The sequence below is a fragment of the Orcinus orca genome, chromosome 8 (assembly GCF_937001465.1).
Source record: "Orcinus orca chromosome 8, mOrcOrc1.1, whole genome shotgun sequence".
NCBI classification, from domain to species: domain Eukaryota; kingdom Metazoa; phylum Chordata; class Mammalia; order Artiodactyla; family Delphinidae; genus Orcinus; species Orcinus orca.
The window spans coordinates 27,225,272-27,248,017 of record NC_064566.1 but is presented as its reverse complement, the minus strand read 5'-3'; the positions used below and the strand labels follow the sequence as shown (position 1 = coordinate 27,248,017).

The window sequence follows — 22,746 nt, the reverse complement described above, 5'->3', positions numbered from 1 at the left end:
TTCAAAGAAACCAGCAAGGAAGAAACATTTCAGGTTTGTTATAGAAACTCTTCTAGGGTGTTCTCTCCTGAAAAAGTTTCACTCATTTTAAAAAATCACTTTCCTTTTTCTTCCCCATGTGTATGAAGTTCCTTTACTTGTATTCCTAGTTTTGAATTTATTGTCTGCATTTTTCTTTCTTCTTTCTCAAATACAGCAAATCGGCTGTCAACTTCTGAGATGCAATTGCTTTCACAGTTCTTATCCAAAGTCCTTGTCAAAGAGAAGTGGTCTCCATCACACTTTGAAATCACCAACCTTCAGGGGCACAACTCCTCTGAGGTGCCCCTGCCACTCTAGGTGCCCCCATGAACTCCTCCAGGCCTGCCTGTTGCACTGTCTTGCCTTTCCTTCCATCTCCCACTAACATCTCACCTTTATATGACTTCCTCTTGTCCCAGAAAAAATTATAAAAACATTTCACAAATAATAAAGCCCAACAACTATTATAAGATATCACTGCAACAAATAAGACTTTTAAAAATTCTACCAAAATCCATTTATTAGGTACCTAAAGTTTTCATTTAAAGACTAAGACAAAATGTCAACTTTTAGAATTGTATCATTGATATTGCAAACAATAAATGAACTGCTACTCATCTTTTCTTTAGTCAATGTTTTAATTCTGGAAAGTGGAAAGTTTGCCATAGTTCCAAGAATCTGTGTGACAAGAATATGATAGATTTCCTCTAGTGAATCCTGTTGTTTTCCCCACGGGGAACATATCCAGTGAATAATCACTCTTTTGTGAACTAGGTTTAAAATGGAACAGGAAAACTATTTTAAATTATCTTAAAGTTTAGATTTACTCTAAACTTGGGTGCAATGAGTTTAATTGTCATTGTTCTCTGCTGGCCAAGTGTCATATTCTGATGCACACATTATGTCAGACAGCATTGGACTCCACCCTGTGAGGAAAGTATTACTCCCATTTTAGAGATGAGAAAATGAGATTTAGAGAGGTAAAATAATTTGCCTGACCTAACAATCTATAAATGTCAGCGCTGGAATTTGAAAACAGGCCTATAAAACACTCTCCTTTCACACTAGGTTTACCTCTGAAATAGTTCTGCCCCGGGCATAAGTGCCATCTTCAGGTCTGCCTCCATTTAGGTAAATCCACGCTCGTTTTGCATCGGGTTGCTTATACAAGCTGCTCCTCTTGAATGATATACATTTAGGTGCAGTTGGAGAATTTCCCTTGGATTGCAGTTCTTGGACTTCAGAAAGCTGTGCCTGTTAAGAAAAGCCCAGAGAATGCCGTGGTTAGAGAATTGTCTGTTTAGTGTGTATGCGTGTGTGTCTGTGTGTGTCTGTGTGTGCATGTGCGTGTAGAATATGCTGAAAGAAATATCTTATAATTGTACATCATACGGAAAAAAGATTTAGGAATTACATTACCCTCTCCTATCACTGACTCTTCTGTAAATTCCCCTTGCTTCAATGCATCACTGTAAGCAATAATAATCATTAGAGTAGTAATAATAAGGCACTTATTTTGGCAAAGCACTTAACTTTCATTTATAATTTGGAGAAATAAATAGAGATATGTTTTTGGATTTTTGCATGGCGTTTCTCCTACTGAGTGATTTCTCTGCATCTAACAAATGAGTTTTTGATTAGAATCACAGCATCATTTCCTTTAACCAAGACATGCATAAGGGAATGTACATGACTATTGTTTAAATCTTTACTCTCTGTCTTTTAAAATACGGCAGCCACCTTTATATTCTGCCAGATCCCTGCCAGGCAGCTTTTCATCCTACTTCAAGCATGTCCTAGTTCAATGCTTTGCATTCATTCCCTGGTCAGTGATTTATCCTTCTTAGCTTGGCAAGAAGTCATATTTCTAGCGATGTCAATTTCTTTTTTCTAGTAACCTTGACTTGGGTACACGCCTAAGATTTAGATTGAACACATTTCATGATTTGAGAAACCCTATTAAATAAGAACACATCATTTTGATGAAAAACTTCACAACGCAAAAAGTTTTCCCAGGTCTCTCTATCCCCAATCCTCTCTCAACAGCTGACCTTTCTCTTCTCGTCTTTTTTATGTCTGGCAATCCTGTCTGATTAATCAATTGGATTGAAACTGCTTTTTGAATTCCTCACTTCTGAATGTCTCCATTGAAATTAGTATTTTGCTCCTTCCTCTTTTTACATATTGAGACATACCCTTAGGAGTGATGAGCAATGAAGCCATAAGGCTCAACTTGACTACATTTATTATAATTACCTTTGTACATATCCACTGGGCCTTTTTCTCTTCTTTGCTAAGGTCATAATTTCTGGTCTCCATTCAAACAAAACAGACTTTCATATGAGCTGGCTGTGGCTTAGACAGTTACTCTCCAAATGCCAACTCAATGCTTGGCATATGCTTATGTGGTCATTACTGACCAGATGCCGAGAATATATTAATAGCATAATTTAAAAATTCAATACTGTACTTTTAAAAGCTTATAAAAGAGCCTGAGTCTTTAATGTCTGGAGTCCTAAAGATCATACCTCTGTATGTCTTATAAGGTCCATGAGTTTAATTTCCTCTTGAGTCTGCTTAGTCCAGCCTCCTTCCACTACCACCGGCTGCACAGGGCTTTTGTTGGGAACCATGGTGGCTGGCTGACATGCTGCTACCCGCCGCCCTGGGGAAAGAAGTCTCTGGAAATGTTTCTGATGATAGGCTTTCAGATTTCAAATAAATTGGTTTGGCTTTCTATGCATAAATCATTTCACTTGGGAGCAGAGGGTAAAATACTAAATATATCATAAAAGCAAAGATGCCTAAGGTAATAAGATCTAACAATGTCTCTTCATACGGGAGCTTGAGGCTTTAAATAGCCAGGATATGCATACTCAGTGTACAGATGGAAAAGAAAGATAACACGCTGACTTCCACACTGGCCCCAACCTCTCATCCACGATATGGTTCAGCGGTAATTTAGTCAAATAGAATCCATGACCTATATAGCCCATCATCTCTTCCAGTCATGGAACATATGTTTTGTTCTCTTCACTAATAATAAGCCTTTCCCCCACAATTAGTTTAGCAGCCTGGGGATTAAGTATTTCTAAAATAATATTAACCCAAGAGACAGGAGGCCTTTTTTTTTTTTTTCTATCTAATAATACCCTGCGAACACGATTAGTTTCTGACACCTCTGCTGTGTCCTCTGGGCTCTTAAGAAGCTGTGGTAAGAGAAAATATTTATCGGAATGGTGTATTCTAAAGAATCACAGGCATACGTTAATAAGTGTGGTGATTTGAATTTATGCATTCTTTCAGCTAGACCACTTTAAATCATTATAAAAGAGGTTTAAAGGTCACACTTATTAAATTGTTTTCTTTTTCTGGGTTGAAGATATACTGAGCACTGAGTCTCAGACTGATCTCGAAACTTCTTAAGTACAAATAATGCTTTCTCTTGGATGTTCCTTCTAGAAACCTATGTTGAACATCAGGTATGAGTCAGGCATTGTGCTGGGTGGTGCACATACAAAACATGTTCGAGACTAAGTCCTTGCCTCAAAGGCTTACACTTTGGTAAGGAAGGCAAATGTCAAGGAAATGATTACACCAATAACTGATCGTAACTGTGTTGCACCATGGAAGTACAGGGTGTGTAAAAGCATGTAAAACAGGTTGCTGACCTAGTCTGAAGTGTCAGAAAAGGCTTTTTTGAGAAAGTAACACTTAGGTGGATAAAATAATAGAAATACTGAAATGACGTTAAGTCCTAATTTTGTTGCCAGGAGACTTATAATGTGCAGGTTTTCATACCGTGACTATGAACAAAACATTTTGAAAATAACTCAGTATTTGTAGAGGATAACACATTTGTGCTCTTATAGCTCAAGTTTGTGTAAATAGATCCAGCAATAAAAATAGGTGGCAGAAATGACTTTTCAGGGAAATCAGAACTCTATGTACCTAATAAGCATTCATATGCAATTTATGGTTATGGAGAAAACATAATTGAATTAACAGCCAATGAGTTACAGTGACAATGCCGTTAGGCAACATGTTTTGGAGAAGAGCACAGTGGCACCAGAAAAATACATAACAGAAATTTATGCCAAATATAGTTTTCAGCTGACTCTATTCATAATGTACAGACAACATTAATTTATCTGCATAAATTCTTGGGGATAACATCTCCATAAATATTTTATTTATAATGCATTTTGAACACTAAAATTTTGCTCAACTAAAGACAGTTCTCCAATAGTTTATCATTTACACTGTTAAGAGCCAGGATTTGAATATAAGAAAGAGCAAAAAACACATGCATTATTGTTTTTTGTCAACTTGTTTCTAATGGTCTTAAGAAAATGAAAGCATTTGCACTCTAACTTTTATAAAGGGACATAATATCATCACAAAAGATTTTCATAATAAACTAGCCTTTATGTAGGTAAGAATAACAAATAGAAACAAAACAAAAATGTATTGAATAAATTACTTTTTATTTTCTTATTACATTTTCCATATATTCTGTTTTATTTCACATGTGATTGGTGGGGGAGGGGGGAAGATAATATCTAACTATTAATGCGGAAAGCTAGAGAACATGGGTACTTTGCTGTTCTTTCAGACTATAAATCTCACCTGGACAGCTCTCCTCATACCTCTCCTTTATTGGGAGGGCCCATCCTGGTTCAGCACCATATGTGCCCGAAAGGATTAGTCCACCTCATTTGGGGTTTCAGTCAGCAGATCCATTTAGCTCTCACACTAAATAAAATGTTCCAGCATTGCCTTTATTTGTAACAAAGGTGATACTTTGGCCTGATCTGCCATCCTTCAGTTCTGTTTACCTGTTTTTAAGATCCCAACTGGGAAAATGGACTGCCTTCTCAGGAATCCCTGTTCTAATGTTTAGTGAATATTCATTCTGTACTAAGCATGTAGTAAATATCTGGCATTTGTAACTTAATCAAAAAAACCCCACAAAGTTATTACTACAATTTCATTAATATTAGCAATGATCATGCTTACAAATGAAATGTAAAATCAGCTTACCATAGTACTTTGTACACAGTATATGCTCAATAAAAATTTGCTGTATTTACCAATCCTTATAATAATACGATATAATTGATTTGGTCACTGTTCATACCTCCCAAACCTCCTCTTTCATCCAATGCTCAAGAAGCTCACAATCCAGAGGCAGACCTGTGGAGCCCCAATCCTGAGTCAGCCACAATCCAAGGGCCGGAAACCTGATTCCTTTCTGACTTGCCCATCATTCAGCCATGTGGATAACAGGGTCTTGGTGCACTGGCCAGGTGTCAGGCCTGAGCCTCTGAGGTGGGAGAGCCAAGTTCAGGACATTGGACCACCAGAGACCTCCCGGCCCCACGTAATACCAGTCGCCGAGAGCTCTCCCAGAGATCTCTGTCTCAACCCTAAGACCCAGCTCCACTCAATGACCAGCAAGCTACGTGCTGGACACCCCATGGCAAACAACTAGCAAGACAGGAACACAACACCACCCACTGGCAGAGAGGCTGCCTAAAATCATAATAAGTCCACAGACACCCCAAAACACACCACCAGATGTGGTCCTGCCCACCAGAAAGACAAGATCCATCCTCATCCACCAGAACACAGGCAACAGTCCCCTCTACCAGGAAGCTTACACACCCACTGAACCAAACTTAGCCATGGGGGCACACCAAAAACAATGGGAACTATGAACCTGCAGCCTGCAAAAAGGAGACCCCAAACACCGTAGGTTAAGTAAAATGAGAAGACAGAGAAATATGCAGCAGATGAAGAAGCAAAGTAAAAACCCACCAGACCAAACAAATGAAGAGGAAATAGGCAGTCTACCTGAAAAAGAATTCAGAGTAATGATAGTAAAGATGATCCCAAATCTTAGAAATAGAATGGAGAAGATATAAGAAATGTTTAACAAGGACCTAGAAGAACTAAAGAGCAAACAAACAATGATGAACAACACAATAAATGAAATTAAAAATTCTCTAGAAGGAATCAATAGCAGAATAACTGAGGCAGAAGAATGGATAAGTAACCTGGAAGATAAAATAGTGGAAATAACTACCATTGAGCAGAGTAAAGAAAAAAGAGTGAAAAGAAAGGACAGTCTCAGAGACTTCTGGGACAACATTAAATGCACCAACATTTGAATTGTAGGGGTCCCAGAAGAAGAAGAGAAAAAGAAAAGGACTGAGAAAATACTTGAAGAGATTATAGTTGAAAACTTCCCTACTATGGGAAAGGAAAGTGTCAGTCAGGTCCAGGAAGTGCAGAGAGTCCCATAGGGGATAAAGCCAAGGAAAAGCACCCAAGACACATACTAATCAAACTATCAAAAATTAAATACAAAGAAAAAATATTAACAACAGCAAGGGAAAAGCAACAAATAACACACAAGGGAATCCCCATAAAGTTAACAGCTGATCTTTTAGCAGAAACTCTGCAAGCCGGAATGGAGTGGCAGGATATATTTAAAGTGATGAAAGGGAAAAACCTACAACCAAGATTACTCTACCCATCAAAGATCTCATTCAGATTCAGTGGAGAAATTAAAACCTTTACAGACAAGCAAAAGCTATGAGAGCTCAGCACCACCAAACCAGCTTTACAACAAATGCTAAAGGAACTTCTCTAGGCAGGAAACACAAGAGGAGGAAAAGACCTACAATAACAAACCCAAAACAATTAAGAAAATGGTAATAGGAACATACATATTGATAATTACCTTAAATATAAATGGATTAAATGTTCCAACCAAAAGACATAGATTGGCTGAATGGATACAAAAACAAGACCTATATATATGCTGTCTATAAGAGACTCATTTCAGACCTAGGGACACATACAGACTGAAAGTGGGGATGAAAAAAGGTATTCCATGCAAATGGAAATCAGAAGAAAGCTGGAGTAGCAATTCTCATATCAGACAAAGACTTTAAGATAAAGACTATTACAAGACACAAAGGACACTACATAATGATCAAGGGATCAAACCAAGAAGAAGATATAACAATCGTAAATATTTATGCACCCAACATAGGAGCACCTCAATACATAAAGCAAATGCTAACGGCCATAAAAGGGGAAATCAACAGTAACACAATAATAATAGGGGACTTTAACACCCCACTTTCACCAACGGACAGATCATCCAAAATGAAAATGAATAAGGAAACACAGGCTTTAAATGACACATTAAACAAGATGGACTTAATTGATATTTATTGGACATTCCATCCAAAACAACAGAATACACTTTCTTCTCAACTGCTCATGGAACATTCTCCAGGATAGATCATATCTTGGTTAACAAATCAAGCCTTGGTAAAGTTAAGAAAATTGAAATCGTATCAAGTATCCTTTCACAACACAACACTATGAGACTAGATATCAATTACAGGAAAAAAAAACTGTAAAAATTACAAACACATGGAGGCCAAACAATACATTACTAAATAACCATGAGATCACTGATGAAATCAAAGAGGAATTCAAAAAATATTTAGAAACAAATGACAATGAAACCACAATGACCCAAAACCTATGGGATGCAGCAAAAGCAGTTCTAAGAGGGAAGTTTATAGCAATACAATCCTACCTCAAGAAACAAGAAAAACTCAAATAGACAACCTAACCTTACACCTAAAGCAGTCAGAGAAGAAGAACCAAAAAACCCAAAAGTTAGCAGAAGGAAAAATCATAAATATCAGATCAGAAATAAATGAAAAAGAAATAAAGGAAACAATAGCAAAGATCAATAAAACTAAAAGCTGGTTCTTTGAGAAGATAAACAAAATTGATAAACCATTAGCCAGACTCATCAAGAATACGAGGAAAAAGACTCAAATCAACAGAATTAGAAATGAAGAAGGAGAAGTAACAACTGACACTGCAGAAATACAAAGGATCATGAGATATTACTACAAGCAACTATATGCCAATAAAATGGACAAGCTAGAAGAAATGGAAAAATTCTTAGAAGAGCACAACCTTCCGAGCCTGAACCAGGAAGAAATAGAAAATATAAACAGACCAACACAAGCACTGAAATTGAAAGTGTGAATAAAAGTCTTCCAACAAACAAAAGCCCAGGACCAGATGGATTCACAGGCAAATTCTATCAACCATTTACAAAAGAACTAACACCTATCCTTCTCAAACTCTTCCAAAATATAGCAGGGGGAGGAACACTCCCAAACTCATTCTACGAGGCCGCCATCACCCGATACCAAAACCAGACAAAGATGTCACAAAAAAAAGAAAACTACAGGCCAATATCACTGATGAACATAGATGCAAAAATCCTCAACATAACACTAGCAAACAGAATCCAACAGCACATGAAAAGGATCATACACCACGATCAAGTGGAGTTTACCCCAGGAATGCAAGGCTTCTTCAGTATATTCAAATCAATCAATGTGATACAGCATATTAACAAATTGAACGATAAAAACCATATGATAATGTCAATAGATGCAGAAAAAGCTTTTGACAAAATTCAACACCCACGATAAAAACCCTCCAGAAAGCAGACATAGAGGGAACTTAACCTCAACATAATAAAGGCTATATATGACAAACCCACAGCAAACATCATTCTCAATGGTGAAAAACTGAAACCATTTCCACTGGAACAAGATCAGGAACAAGACAAGGTTGCCCACTCTCACCACTATTATTTAACATAGTTTTGTGAGTTTTAGCGATACCAATCAGAGAAGAAAAAGAAATAAAAGGAATCCAAATTGGAAAAGAAGTAAAAGTGTCAGTGTTTGCAGATGACGTGACTATACATAGAGAATCCTAAAGATGCTACCAGAAAACTACTAGAGCTAATCAATGAATTTGATAAAGTAGCAGGATACAAAATTAATGCACAGAAATCTCTTGCATTCCTATACACTAATGATGAAAACTCTGAAAGAGAAATTAAGGAAACACTCCCATTTAGCATTGCAACAAAAAGAATAAAATACCTAGGAATAAACCTACCTAAGGAGACAAAAGGCCTGTATGCAGAAAACTATAAGTCACTGATGAAAGAAATTAAAGATGATACCAACAGATGGAGAGATATACCATGTTCTTGGATTGGAAGAATCAACATTGTGAAAATGACTATACTACTCAAAGTAGTCTACAGATTCAATACAATCCTTATCAAACTACCAATGGCATTTTTCACAAACTAGAACAAAAAATCTTAAAATTTGTTGGGAGACACAAAAGACTCTGAATAGCCAAAGCAATCTTGAGGAAGAAAAATGGAGCGGGAGGAATCAGTCTCCCTGAGTTCAGACTATACTACAAAGCTACAGTAATCAAGACAGTATGCTACTGGCACAAAACCAGAAATATATATATCAATGGAACAGGATAGAAAGCCCAGAGATAAACCCACACACATATGGTCACCTTATCTTTGATAAAGGAGGCAAGAATATACAATGGAGAAAAGACAGCCTCTTCAATAAGTGGTGCTGGGAAAACTGGACAGCTAAATGTAAAAGAATGAAATTAGAACACTCCTAACACCATACACAAAAATAAACTCAAAATGGATTAAAGACCTAAATGTAAGACCAGACACTATAGGTCTCTTAGAGGAAAACATAGGAAGATCACTCTATGACATAAATCACAGCAAGATCCTTTTTCACCCACGTCCTAAAGAAATGGAAATAAAAACAAAAATAAACAAATGGGACCTAATGAAACTTCAAAGCTTTTGCACAGCAAAGGAAACCATAAACAAGATGAAAAGACCACCCTCATAATGGGAGAAAATATTTTCAAATGAAGCAACTGACAAAGGATTAATCTGCAAAATTTACAAGCAGCTGATGCAGCTCAATATCAAAAAAATAAACAACCCAATCCAAAAATGGGCAGAAGACCTAAATAGACATTTCTCCAAAGAAGATATACAGATTGCCAACAAACACATGAAAGAATGCTCAACATCACTAATCATTAAAGAAATGCAAATCAAAGCTACCATGAGGTATCACCTAACACCAGTCAGAATGGCCATCATCAGAAATCTACAAATAATAAATGCTGGAGAGGGTGTGGAGAAAAGGGAACCCTCTTGCACTGTTGGTGGGAATGTAAATTGATACAGCCACTATGGAGAACAGGATGGAGGTTCCTTAAAAAACTAAAAATAGAACTACCATACAACCCAGCAATCCCACTACTGGGCATATACCCTGAGAAAACCATAATTCAAAAAGAGTCATGTACCAAAATGTTCATTGCAGCTCTATTTACAATAGCCAGGACATGGAAGCTACCTAAGTGTCCATGGACAGATGAATGGATAAAGAAGATGTGGCACATATATACAATGGAATATTACCCAGCCATAAAAAGAAACGAAAATGAGTTATTTGTAGTGAGTGGATGGACCTAGAGTCTGTCATACAGAGTGAAGTTAAGTCAGAAAGAGAAAAACAAATACCGTATGCTAACACATATATATGGAATCTTAAAAAAAAAGGTTCTGAAGAACTTAGGGGCAGGACAGGAATAAAGACGCAGACGTAGAGAATGGACTTGAGGACACGGGGAGGGGGAAGGGTAAGCTGGGACGAAGTGAGAGAGTGGCATGGACATATACACATTACCAAACGTAAACTAGATAGCTAGTGGGAAGCAGCTGCATAGCACAGGGAGATCAGCTCGGTGCTTTGTGACCACCTAGAGGGGTGGGATAGGGAGGGTGGGAGGGAGACACAAGAGGGAGGGGATATGGGGATACATATATACGTGTAGCTGATTCACTTTGTTATACAGCAGGAACTAACACACCATTGTAAAGCAATTATACTCCAATAAAGATGTTAAAAAAATGATAAAATGATTGAATTTTTAAAAAAGGAAAAAAACAGAAGCTCACAATCCAACAGGGACTGCAGTTTACTGAATTTAAACTTGCTATTATTTCTCCTCCTAATCCCAGCAACTAGAAAAGACCATCCTCACAAGTAGGTATTTTATAAGTTAGCAATGAATTTACATTTAATAGCAGAGAACATAACAGTTTAGCAGTAGAGACAAGATTTATCTTAGTACTAAATTTTAAGAGAAACTGCATTAATGGATTTCTCCATAATGGACACCATCTGACTAAAAAGACTGTTTTCTACAGTGATATTGTGGATGATGCCAACTGAACTTTAAATACCTTTTTAATACTTAATTATAATAAAAGCTAAAGACATAAAATCAGAATTCAGTAAAAGCAGCTCTGCCGGGTGCTATTTTTAATATGTTACTTTCTATTGATTTAATTTGATAAAGAAATAGAGCTTAGAAAGCTCATTGGAGTGGATGGTTGAAATTCCATTTATTCTTTAATTAAATAATTCTACAACTATTCAGAGAACAAATTAGAAGGGTATAGAATTTATAATGTAACATAGGAGAGACAGTCATATGATCAGGTATGTATAATAAAGTGATAAGGGCTATCGGGGGAAGTTAAGGGTATGACAAACCACTCTATTCCTGACTTAGAATGTTAGTGAAGACTTTTAGGAGAAATAACGAGTAAGCTGAAAAGTAAATAATGAGAAGCAATCCAAGAGAACAGGAGAGAGAACAGTTTGAGGCAGAGGGAACTGAACAGAAAGCTGACCCAGTAACCCAAAGATTAGATGACGATAGCTTGAACTTGGATAATGACAGTAGGAATCAAGATCCTTAGAATTCATTTGAAAAACAGATTCAAAGCAACAAGACTTACTGATATTTGCTTAGAGATAGCGAGAGTGGGAGATGCCAAGGATGACTCCCAGCTCCTTGAGATGGAACACCTGGTTGTGGTAATGCCCACAGAAGAAATGAAGGAGGCATTGGTGTGGTAAGATATGAAATGAAATGGTGGTATGGTCACTATATGGTGACGTGTTAACTTCAGTTTTGGACATGCCTATGGGACATTCAAGTGCAAGTGTCAAGTAGTTGGAGTAGTAGAGGTTAGCAATAGTAATAGATGCTCTTCAGTGAGACCCAATAATTCTTTTGGTAAAAACTGAAAAATAGCCATTTCAACCCAGAGTGCTGTCTAGTGCACTTAGGACTAATTGTCTTATTTATTGAAGTAAGATTCACATGTTTCTGACACCAGACGGTACAGATACTCAGGAGCTGAAATCCTGCTATGGCAGTTACAGAGCCTGAAATGTATTCCTTCCCAGACTAAAGTCCGTAACATACTTATTCCCCAAAGAATCATTTGGTGTCTGAAGTGCTGGGAATAATATAAGATCAGGAACTTAAGATTTTGTGACAAAGAGAATGGAAGAAGAGGACAAATATTGTCAATCAATCACTTTGTCTATGAATAACATATCTTATGCCGCATAACAAGATAACCTCCCTTCTGTGATAAAGACACTAATCTTTGAAGAATTTAGTACTTCCTCACTCAGATTATTTAACAAAACTTCTTCCCAAGCAATACCTAAGAAATAACAGAATGTTTTGTTTAATGACTAATTCCAAAGTCCATAAAATGTCAGTTCAGGAATTGTTTCAAAACCAATAGGGTGGTTATATGATCCACACATCCTCCAAATTTTAAAAATGTATATATAAATCATGTGATATTCATTTTACTATAAAATTTACAAATACAAAATCAGTACTGAAAAGATATATTAATAGGTTTTAGACTTGCTCAAGTGACTTTTGTAACACAATATATAATATTCAGTTAAACATCTGGTATCTAAAGGTCAAAAAAAAACTACCAGCAAATTAAGGTTAAGAATTAAAGGTTTAGAATGAAACATGGTGATACTTGATTTAGTTCATACTGACCTTTTAACTGTCTCAGTTTGTGTTTCATAGTGTCTAGATCAGCCAAAATTTTGTCCTTTTTTAGCCAGTTCTGTTTTTTTATTTTTTCTGCTTTCTTCAAAGCTAGAATTAAAAAACTACATGATATTTTATCTTGCATTCTTCTTATCAACAGTAATTTATCATGCAAGCCAATAATTTATAAAGAACTTTCTGCTCCAAGAAACAAATTCAATTAGAAACAAGTAATTAAAAGGTAAGGGTCATTAAAAGAAACTTCATTTGAAAGATGACAGGGCTTAAGGCATTTCTTTATGGAATGGAGGGGGAAAAAAGAAGAACAGTGCTGTTTTATTATATAGATTTACCATATGTAATAGCCATATTTCATTTTCTATTTCCACAAACTATTTGGAGGTGATGAAAGTCTTCCTTGGAACCATTCATTTTTTTAAACATCCACCTACTGCCTAAAGGGTGCAATTCTTAAAAATGAAAATGTGCAGACAGGTCGTCTTCAGTGTGAATTAAACTCATTTGTTATTTTCTAATGTATATCATTATTCTCAGTCTTATAGACCAAGGATCTCTTTATCAATGAAATTAGACACTTTCCATGCAGAATACTCCATTCCAGTAAGAAAAAAACAGGCAATTGTGCAAATATAGGAGTATAGCTATCCTTGTGCACATGTTAATTGATGAACCTCCCGTTCTTTGCATAAATGTGATGTTATTATGTTGACATTATACACGTTTAACTGATTTTCTTATGGTGACAAAAAATCTATTTCTCTCTCTCTTTATGCACTTGCTTGAAAGAAAGCAAAAACAAAACACTTACCATTCGGACTTAGAAATGGTTCACCGCAAGATACCCAGATGGCAATAGGATTTCTGAGGATGAGGGTGAGCAAAGACTTATCTATATCATCCAAACTATCAGATGTCACAGACTTTGGAAATAATTTGGTTTTCACTTTCATTCTTGTTGTTCCTGGGAAACAAATGACACATATACTATTGTTCAATGAATAATGAATAAATTTGCTTGCTGAATTCACTTGTTTATTCAAAATATTTTATTCTTCATTAATGACTTGATTTAAACAGGTTAATGCCCAAACCAGATGCAAATACATAAATTTGATCAGAAACTTCATATGCAACTAAATAATTTAAACAAATCTTATCATAAATACATATTTTAATTCCTTTCTTACACTTTATCTAGTTATGAAAAAAATATGAGATAGCTTACCAAAATATCTACTCTGAAAAGGGATAAAATAAAGAGAAAAAAAAGCAAGGAAGGGGAGAAAGGAGTATAGGAATAGACCAAAGACAGAGATAAGGTGCTTCAGAGAACTCATCAATTAAATGATTAATAGTATCTATCTCATTCTGCTGTTGGGATGATTATAAAAAGGAAAGTGTTTAGAATAATATTTGGTCTAGTTAATTGTGCAAGCATCCAAAAAATGCTAGATAATATATTTATCATCATTATGATACTAGACATGAATACCACACTGTTTTTATTTGCTGGAGATAAAGCACTATTTGGGCGCTGAGAATCCTTGTGGCTACAGCAAAGAGGAAAACACCATTTCAAGATACACATGGCTGACAGAGAGAGATAAATTCCTCAAGATACAACTTTCTTGGTCCTGAGATCTTAGAGAAATTTATTTCAGGGTCTTCATAAAGGGGTTATTTGTGATACAGCAAACAGTATCCTAATATATAATTAATACATATTGAGAACTTACTACGTGCTGGGCATTTTACTAAGACCTCTATATACATTATCGCATATAATTCTCAAAATGATACTCTGAGGTAGGTCCACTCCTCTTTTGTACAGTAACTGAGATTTAGTCACATAGCCAGGCGGGGGCAGAGCCAGAATTAGAATCAAGGCCATCTGCTTCCAGAGCCAGTGCCTTTAACCACCGCCTTTATAGTAAGCATGACACTGAATTTTAGATTGATGCCTGTTTCTTTTAATTTCCTCAATGCAAACCGATGTCATAACTCCAAGTCATGATTCAGTAAAGGGGACAGCCAGCTAATGCCCCTGCCTGATTCAAGGATAACCTTTAGAATATGAGGGGAAGGGATGGCCATACCCTCTTGGTAGACCTGTATGAATAACATTACCTCCAAGCAGGTTTTAAATAAGAATTTGAAAGAAGAATGTTTGAAATTTTAAATCTTCCAGAACGTGGAGATCAGATATTCCACATGCCAAATAAAGGCAGAACTATATGCTTTAGTGATCAGCTAGGCATCAAATATTCACATAATTATTTTTTAAAACTCATTAGAAAACCAAACAAATAATATCATTATAAAATAATAGAAAAAAATATTGGTCTCTGCCCCCAGTTCCTGACACAGAGCTCCTAAATACTTTGGAATTTCCTGGGTGCTAGCAGTGTCTTTTGTTCTAATGAGATGAATCTTGGTGGGCTCCTGGATGGGGGCTGGTCACCAGAAAGTCCAAGCCATGATTAGAAACTTGGAATTTTCAACCCTACTCCCCATTCTCCAGAGAGGGACTAGAAATGGAGTTGATGATCAATCATGCCTACATGATGAAGTCCCCATAAAAATCCCAAAAGTACACGGTTCAGAAAGCTGGTTTGGTGAACACATGGAGATGCTGGGAGAGTGGAGTGTCAGAGAAAACACGGAATCTTCGTGCCCTTTCCCACGTACCTTACCCTATGCTCCTCTTTCATCTGGATTTTCATCTGTATCCTTTACCATATCCTTTTATAATAAATGGGTAAACAGTAAGTAAACAGTTTTCTTGAGTTCTGTGAGCTGCTCTAGCAAATTAATTGAACCTGAGGAGGGAGCCAATTTATAGCTACTCAGTCAGAAGCACAGGTCTGGACCTCTGAAATGGGGTGAGTGGGAAGCAGTGTTGTGAGACTGGGCCCTTAACCTGTGGGATCTGACCTTATCTCCAGGTAGGTAGTGTCAGAATTGAGTTAAATTGTAGGACATCCAGCTAGATGGTGTGGGGGTTGGTGTGGGAAAAAACCCCACAGGTCTGGTGTCAGAAGCATTGGGAATGGGATACTAGTATGAGAATGAAGGAGAGACACACAGGAAGGAGTGGGTTTTTCCTCCTTAATCCTACACACAATAATGATAACTAATATTATTAAATTGCTAAGTATCAACCAGGCATTAATCTAAGTGATATATATTCATATGCATATATATTCTTATGAATACACATTCATATTTATGAAGACTGAACTAGTATATATTCATGTGACTGTTAGTGTCCTCATTTTACAAATGAGGGAACTGAGGTACAGAGAGTACCCACGATCATTCATCTAACAAGTGACAGGTAGGAGCTGAACCCTGGTATTTTCAGCTCCAAAATCCACATTCTTAACCTCTAAACCATGCCTCTCAACACAACAACGGAAACCTGAGACAACCGCCGAATCACTGCTAGCAAGACTCTTTTTCATTTACCAAATTGTTGTTGGGGGCACAGGCCCTGCCCTCAAGTTGTACCTAGTCTAATGAAACGCACAAAGATGTAGACAGATAATTATAACACAATGTGCTAGGAGCTGTGATAGGGGTGCATTTGCTGTAGCTTCTGGGAGTTCATAGGAGCAGTGAAGACGGGGGAGGGGAGTTGGAGGACAGGAGGTGTAGAGAGGACACCTTCTCTTCTAATAGTAGGAAGAGATTTGCATTGATCTAGTCCCACTTTCTTAAGCAGTCTCCAGTTGGTTTTGGTTCTGAATTTAAGAACAGAACCTGCTCATGTTGCATAAAGTAGCTAAACTGTCAAACATGTTTTATAAATTCTAGGCAATTTATTTATTGTTTTGGGGCTGAAATCAAATTTACATTAAAAAATTTTTTTCTTATTATTCTGCAAGGTAAAAACATTATGAGAATTTCGTATGAGTAGCTTCCTGTGTTTTTTTTTAACTCTCGAAGGGGTGACTGAATGAAAGAATTACATTTAACTTTCATATGATCAAACATAAGTAGAATCAGCTAAATCCTGTAGAATGTAACCAACCTTCCATACTTTTAACAGGTGTCTCTTTTGTTCCAACAGAGGCTGCCTCTTCCTTTTGTCCCTCAGAGTCTCTCTGGATAAAAGATTTATCAAGAGCCCATAAAACCAAATCCCACAAGGAAAGGATGGTGGTTCCATCTTTGGTGTATACTTTGGAGGCTGCTCTGGCAAGACCAAGTTGTTCCGTGCATTCTGCAAGCAGCTAAAAAACACAGACTATAAGGAACTGAGAAGAAATAGTGGTAGAACTGAGAATAATCATGATGAGCGTGTTAATTTAGAACTCTGAGAAAATCCTTTAATTTGAGAAAACAGAAAGCAATAGCTACCAACTTGATCTTTGATTAGAGATGATTTTTGATATTGTATTGTCCTACATAATCTCACAAATTAGTCCAATCCATCTGTGAAAATTCTTAGCTCCAAAAATTTAACACAGCAGCTATTGTATGTTAATACATTTTATCATCAGAGTATTTATTTCCTAAGAAGTGTAAACCTAGAAATCCACTTTCAATTGTGTGCTTAAGAATGAATAAAATTATTTTAACACTTCAGATGAACTGCTTTAAAATAAATGAATACTTGACTTTCAAACCAAGAACTGACACATTATTACTTCCATTTGGCAGATGGGAAATCAGGCTGAAAGGTTAATATTTTTGCCCAAGACCACAAAAGCCAGGGTCCCAGGGTGAATTCTGGAGTTGCTAACTTTTGTCCTTTGCTTAGTCCATTGAACAACAATATCTTAATAAAAAATCTGTTCGTATTCAGAGGGGTGAGTGAATGATTATGTGTGTGTGTATTTGCAAGGAAGTCTCCAGGGTAACTCCATATCATATTTAACATTGCTTGTAAAATATGTTGTTAAAGGTATTGGCCAGAATGTACAGACACAAGACAACCATCATGCAATGGAAGGACAAGGCTGGGTTTGGGTCCTGGGGACTCTCCTCCCTTCCCATGGCTGTGGGGAGCAGCCTCTAAGACAGAAATCACATGTTCCCTCCTAGCACAACTCCTGCCTCTCCAATTTGAAAATGAAATGAAACCCCCTATCAACAAATTAGTGCTCCGATTCTCCAGATGATAAAGGAGGTGGCGTCTCTTAGGATACTGAGCTGACATACAACTTGAAGCTGGAAGGGGAAGGAAGGCAAAAAAGGCTTTCTGTTTCTCATTTTTCTAAGTCTATATCCGAAGAAATACCATCAAAAATAACATCTTTAAGAAAACAGAGATCTGGATCTCAGCAGCTTAAATTGGTAAAACTGGCCAGGGATATCTGTCACTCAATCTCACTGCTTTTTTTCTTGTCAGAGAAATCACCATTATCATTACCTCTGATGATTCGAGAAGCATTTAAGTGATAGCCACTCACCATGGGGAATGTTCCAGCCACAATTAACTTCCCATTTCGATATCCATCTCCATTTTTGTATGCAATTATTTTCACTGCCTTCTGGTGAGTAACTGCCATGCCACTATGAGATACAACTTGCGTGCAGGTCTTCATCCGTAAAGATAACAGACGTTCTTCATAATAACTTAAAGTGTTTTCAGCCTCATAAGAAGATAAATCAGCCTGATTTTTTTTTAAAAGAACAACAACATAGATCAACTCAAACTTTTTTTCTTTTAGTTTTATTATGTTGTTATACTTCAGCCTCTTGATTTGTGCGTGTACATGGGTGTGGCATCTACATTTTGAAATGTTCACTTCATACGCTAAAAGTATTAGGTGCTGTAGTGGGAAGGACATTGGGTCCGAACTCCTCAGTTCTCTTCCCAGCCCTGTCACTGAGTCTCTAGGTGACTTTGGGCCTCTGGCTTGTGTTTCTGGCCTCCTCCTGCTTTCTACTTTGCCTTCCCCTGGACAGGAGATGGGGAAGAAGGATGCCAGGGCCAGAGAGAGCCTGGGGTTGAAGTAACGGACGCTAGTAGTAAAGATATTCTCTTATTCTTTGACTTTAGGATGATGCCATCCTATGGTGCCAGACATTGATGAATGAGGAGGGGAATGAGTGAAGCCTTAACCACATGGTAATGAGGGTGGTGAACGCCACACTTCACCTTTTCCTTTTCATGGCTACTCAGGAAGCTGCCCTGAGGGAGAAGTTGTGTCCAAGATGCTGTAACACTGGGGATTCTTTCCGATCAGCTCACCCCCACCTCCTTAACACAACCCTACTGTCACCAAAGCAAAGCCAAATGCCTTTAGGCTTTCCCAGAGGACTGACTCCCCTTTTCCTTCAGTGATTGTTTCAGTTGATGTTTATTGCAACTGTTACGACCCTGCTCTTCTGCAATGTGTATCAGGTTTAGGGGAGGACAGTAACCTGGGAATAAGACCGGCAAGCCCTGAAGAGCACACCAGGTGGAAGGTTCCCACCCCTAAGGAATTGCTCCTTTTTATACAGTTGTGTAAGTTCCTCTTAGCTCTTCTCACTTCTAAACTTGAAGGAAAGGATTTTTTAAATGGTGCCATTTTAAATTAAGATCACAAGAAAGCAGCAGAGATTATTTTCTCCATGAGCTATTAAAAACAAATAGTATTAGACATGAATGCATGAATTCAGGCACCCAACATGAAGAGTCATTAACAACAGATCAAATTAGCCCTGAAAATACTAGGAAAAAAGGAGTTTACCCTGTGGATATAGGCAAAAAGCTACTCCACTAAGTAAAGATTTGCAGTTACTTCCTCATCTAAAAGCAACACAGGGAGTAGTGCAAGGTGTCAGGAGATGATTAAAGCTGCAGAAGAGCCCAATTAACTTCAAAGAGTATATCGAACTATTAACAGATAATGTATTTTAAGTTACAGTGGGGAAAAGGAAATCAATGCAGGTGGAATGGTAAAGGTGCCTCAATGAAAGATGAATTGGATGAGTGGAGATGAACTTGAGTGCAAGGCAAGTAATGAATGTATCAAAGTTTCCAAACTGATGCCACACATGTGTTAGCAGAGCTCAGATCATTACATACTCTGGCCACATCGATGACCTTGAAAGGTGCTTGTGAGAAGGGCTTCTGGGTCTCGGAGCCTGAGGCACAGAGGAATGGCAGCCCTGGAAGCAACTGTTTCAGTCTCTTCTCTGCTCTCATGGATCGCCCACATGCCAAACAGAGCATTGTTTTTTTCTTTCCACAGGGTGAGAGATAATAGTATCCCTGAAAATGGAGGTAAAGATGCTTTTATTTGGTTGCATCTAAATTATGATAGCACTTTTGTAGAATATTTTGCCATACAAATAAAGCACTCTTACGATCCCCAAATGCTAAATTTGAAATCTCAACATGAATGCATTATTTTGCTCTCTAATTATTAATTATTATATAATATAATTATATTATAATTATATTATAATTATAACTATTATATTATAGAGCAAAATATTTCCAAACGTTGTTGACTGAAAAAGCCTAGAGGCAATGACAATTCAACATCAATGAGTATAACTTGTATCCAGAATCAGAGTTTCTTGGAGGAATGGCCAATTCCACATTTGGGGCAAGAAATATACAAGAGAAGCAAGGATCTCTTGCGTGCCCAGAAAAAAAGAATCCATCCAAAAGTAAAGGCATTATGTCAAAAAAGACACAGGCGCCAACATGAAGGACATTCCACTGGCCGAAAGTGGGACAATTTGGGAGTAAAATAAAATTATAACCAAAACACTTCAAATATGTTTGAATAGGTAAAGTCCCGTGAGTTCATAATCATGTTAAAAATATAAGTAAAAAAAAAAAAAAAGCAACAAAAAAGCCAACAAACAAACAAAAACAAAACCACTACTTACTGGAGTCCATTAGAAGTAAACTGGTACCAATTTACAACTCTGAAATCGGCCATTAGAAATTGTGGCAGATTATTTGCAAAGATGGCCATAGTAAAACCATCCCATTCTTGTTTGCATGCCCTTTTGAAATGTCATTTTGCTGCTCCTCCAATCAAGAAATAAGAGTTTCTTGCTCCTTTCCTCCTTTCCTTGAATCTGGGCAAGGCCATGTGACTTGCTGTGGCCAATGTAGCATTAGCAAATGTGATGCAAGCAGATGCATAAGAAGTGCTTGCACATTTCAGCTTGTTCTTTTTTGGCTGCATTTGGAAGCCAGAGACCATAATGTGAGCTCACTTGAGCTAGCCTACTTAAGAAGCCTTGAGGAGAACTAAGGCCCCATCAGACATGTGATTTGACCATTCAGACACCATAGCACCACCAAACTACTGGTGTGCCACCAGATAACTACAGCCACATTAGTGACCCTGGGCAAGACCAGCAGAACTGCCCAGTTCAGCCTAGCCCAAATTGTTGACTCAGAGCATAAAGATGGTTGTTGGCTTAAGCCACTAAATTTTCAGGTGATTTGCTATACTACAATAGATAATTTAGATAGAACAATTTAAGCATTTATCCTACCATCCTTTACAAATCATATTTCTGGGCAGTCAAATACCTAGTTGAAGAGGTAAAGTTCTTCCTTACACTAAAAGTTCAGCTAATATACGTCAGGGAACATAATAGAACTTTTAAAAATTGACCCTTTTGAAACTTCTAATGAAATTATTGATTTAGGCAAAGATCACAAAAAAGGCAACACTAAATGAAAAGTCATTGGGAATTGTTTTTTGATGTGAGATTAGGTTGTAATCACCTGAGCCCATGGAAAATCCACACTGTATCCCTGCATAAGTGATAAATATGAAATACACAGTAAAACCTATGAAGATTCTTGTCCAAAAAATGCTGAACATAAATATAATTAAACTCCAGTGCTAAATTTCTTTTATAGGCATTATGGGAGCCAGAGAAACAGGTTAAAGGATGTCATAGGAAGCAAACAGAAAAATCCAAACAAGAGGCATTCTATAGGATGGATTCTGCGACCAGTGTCCCATAGGGACCTTGTTTGAATCCTGACTCAAACCAACCAACCATAAGAAGAATTTTTTAGGAAACCTGGGAATTTTTATTATGAACAGGGTAGTAGATGGCCAAAAATTACTGTTAATTTTATTAGGTGATAATGGCATAATGGTAATGTAAGAAAATGGTCAAATTTTTACAGGTGCATGTGCTTAAGTTTGAGGTGAAATGGTATCATGTCTAGGATTTGTAAATATTGAAAAACTTTGATAATAGTTGAATCTGGATGATAGGTATATGAGAATTCACTGAACTAGTCTCTCTACTCTTGAATATGCATGAACATTTTAAAGCACTTTTATATAGACTCTGATTTGCTTTGTTCCTCACAAGGCTAAAAGTTAAGTACAGCCAGAGTTAACATCACCATTCTCAATTTACAGATGAGAAAACAAAAGCTAAGAGAGGGAAGTTTTTAATCCAAGGATATCCAAGTAGTATGTGGCAGAGCTGAAGTACAAAGCTGTGACTTCTGATTCCAAGTTCTTGTTTTTTTGCCTTTGTCATATTCCTTCAACTATTCCATTTAAATACTTAAAGCTACCTCAATTCAAAGCCAACATTTAGATGATACTTTTGAAGATGTAATTCTTAAGTTCCACTATGGATTTCTCTATATGCACATCTGATGTCCATTTTCCTAAAAATTACTGGGAGACAGAAAATTAAAACATCTCCTCTCAGATGGAACTGAATGAATACTACATACAGAATAATTTGTACAGAAAAACACGGACTTCATGATGAATCGTGTGCCAATGGTATTTCTTATTACACTAAAGAAGCCTATTGAGGGCTTGCCTGGTGGCGCAGTGGTTGAGAGTCCGCCTGCCGATGCAGGGGACACGGGTCCGTGTCCCGGTCTCGGAAGATCCCACATGCCGCGGA

The 22,746-nt window shown here is 37.2% G+C and overlaps 1 protein-coding gene across 1 annotated transcript in view; it reads right to left on the bottom strand.

The window, feature by feature from the left end:
- LOC101283879 (doublecortin domain-containing protein 1) overlaps positions 1-22,746 on the bottom strand; it is a 77,803-nt gene that overhangs the window by 11,929 nt on the left and 43,128 nt on the right. Inside the window, exons 10-16 of the mRNA XM_033409848.2 lie at positions 19,916-20,101; positions 18,309-18,512; positions 16,925-17,126; positions 13,700-13,852; positions 12,877-12,978; positions 2,550-2,686; positions 1,096-1,275 (exon numbers count right to left, since the gene is read on the bottom strand). Of these exons, the coding sequence (XP_033265739.2) occupies positions 1,096-1,275; positions 2,550-2,686; positions 12,877-12,978; positions 13,700-13,852; positions 16,925-17,126; positions 18,309-18,512; positions 19,916-20,101 (1,164 nt within the window). The remainder of the gene's footprint in view (positions 1-1,095; positions 1,276-2,549; positions 2,687-12,876; positions 12,979-13,699; positions 13,853-16,924; positions 17,127-18,308; positions 18,513-19,915; positions 20,102-22,746) is intronic.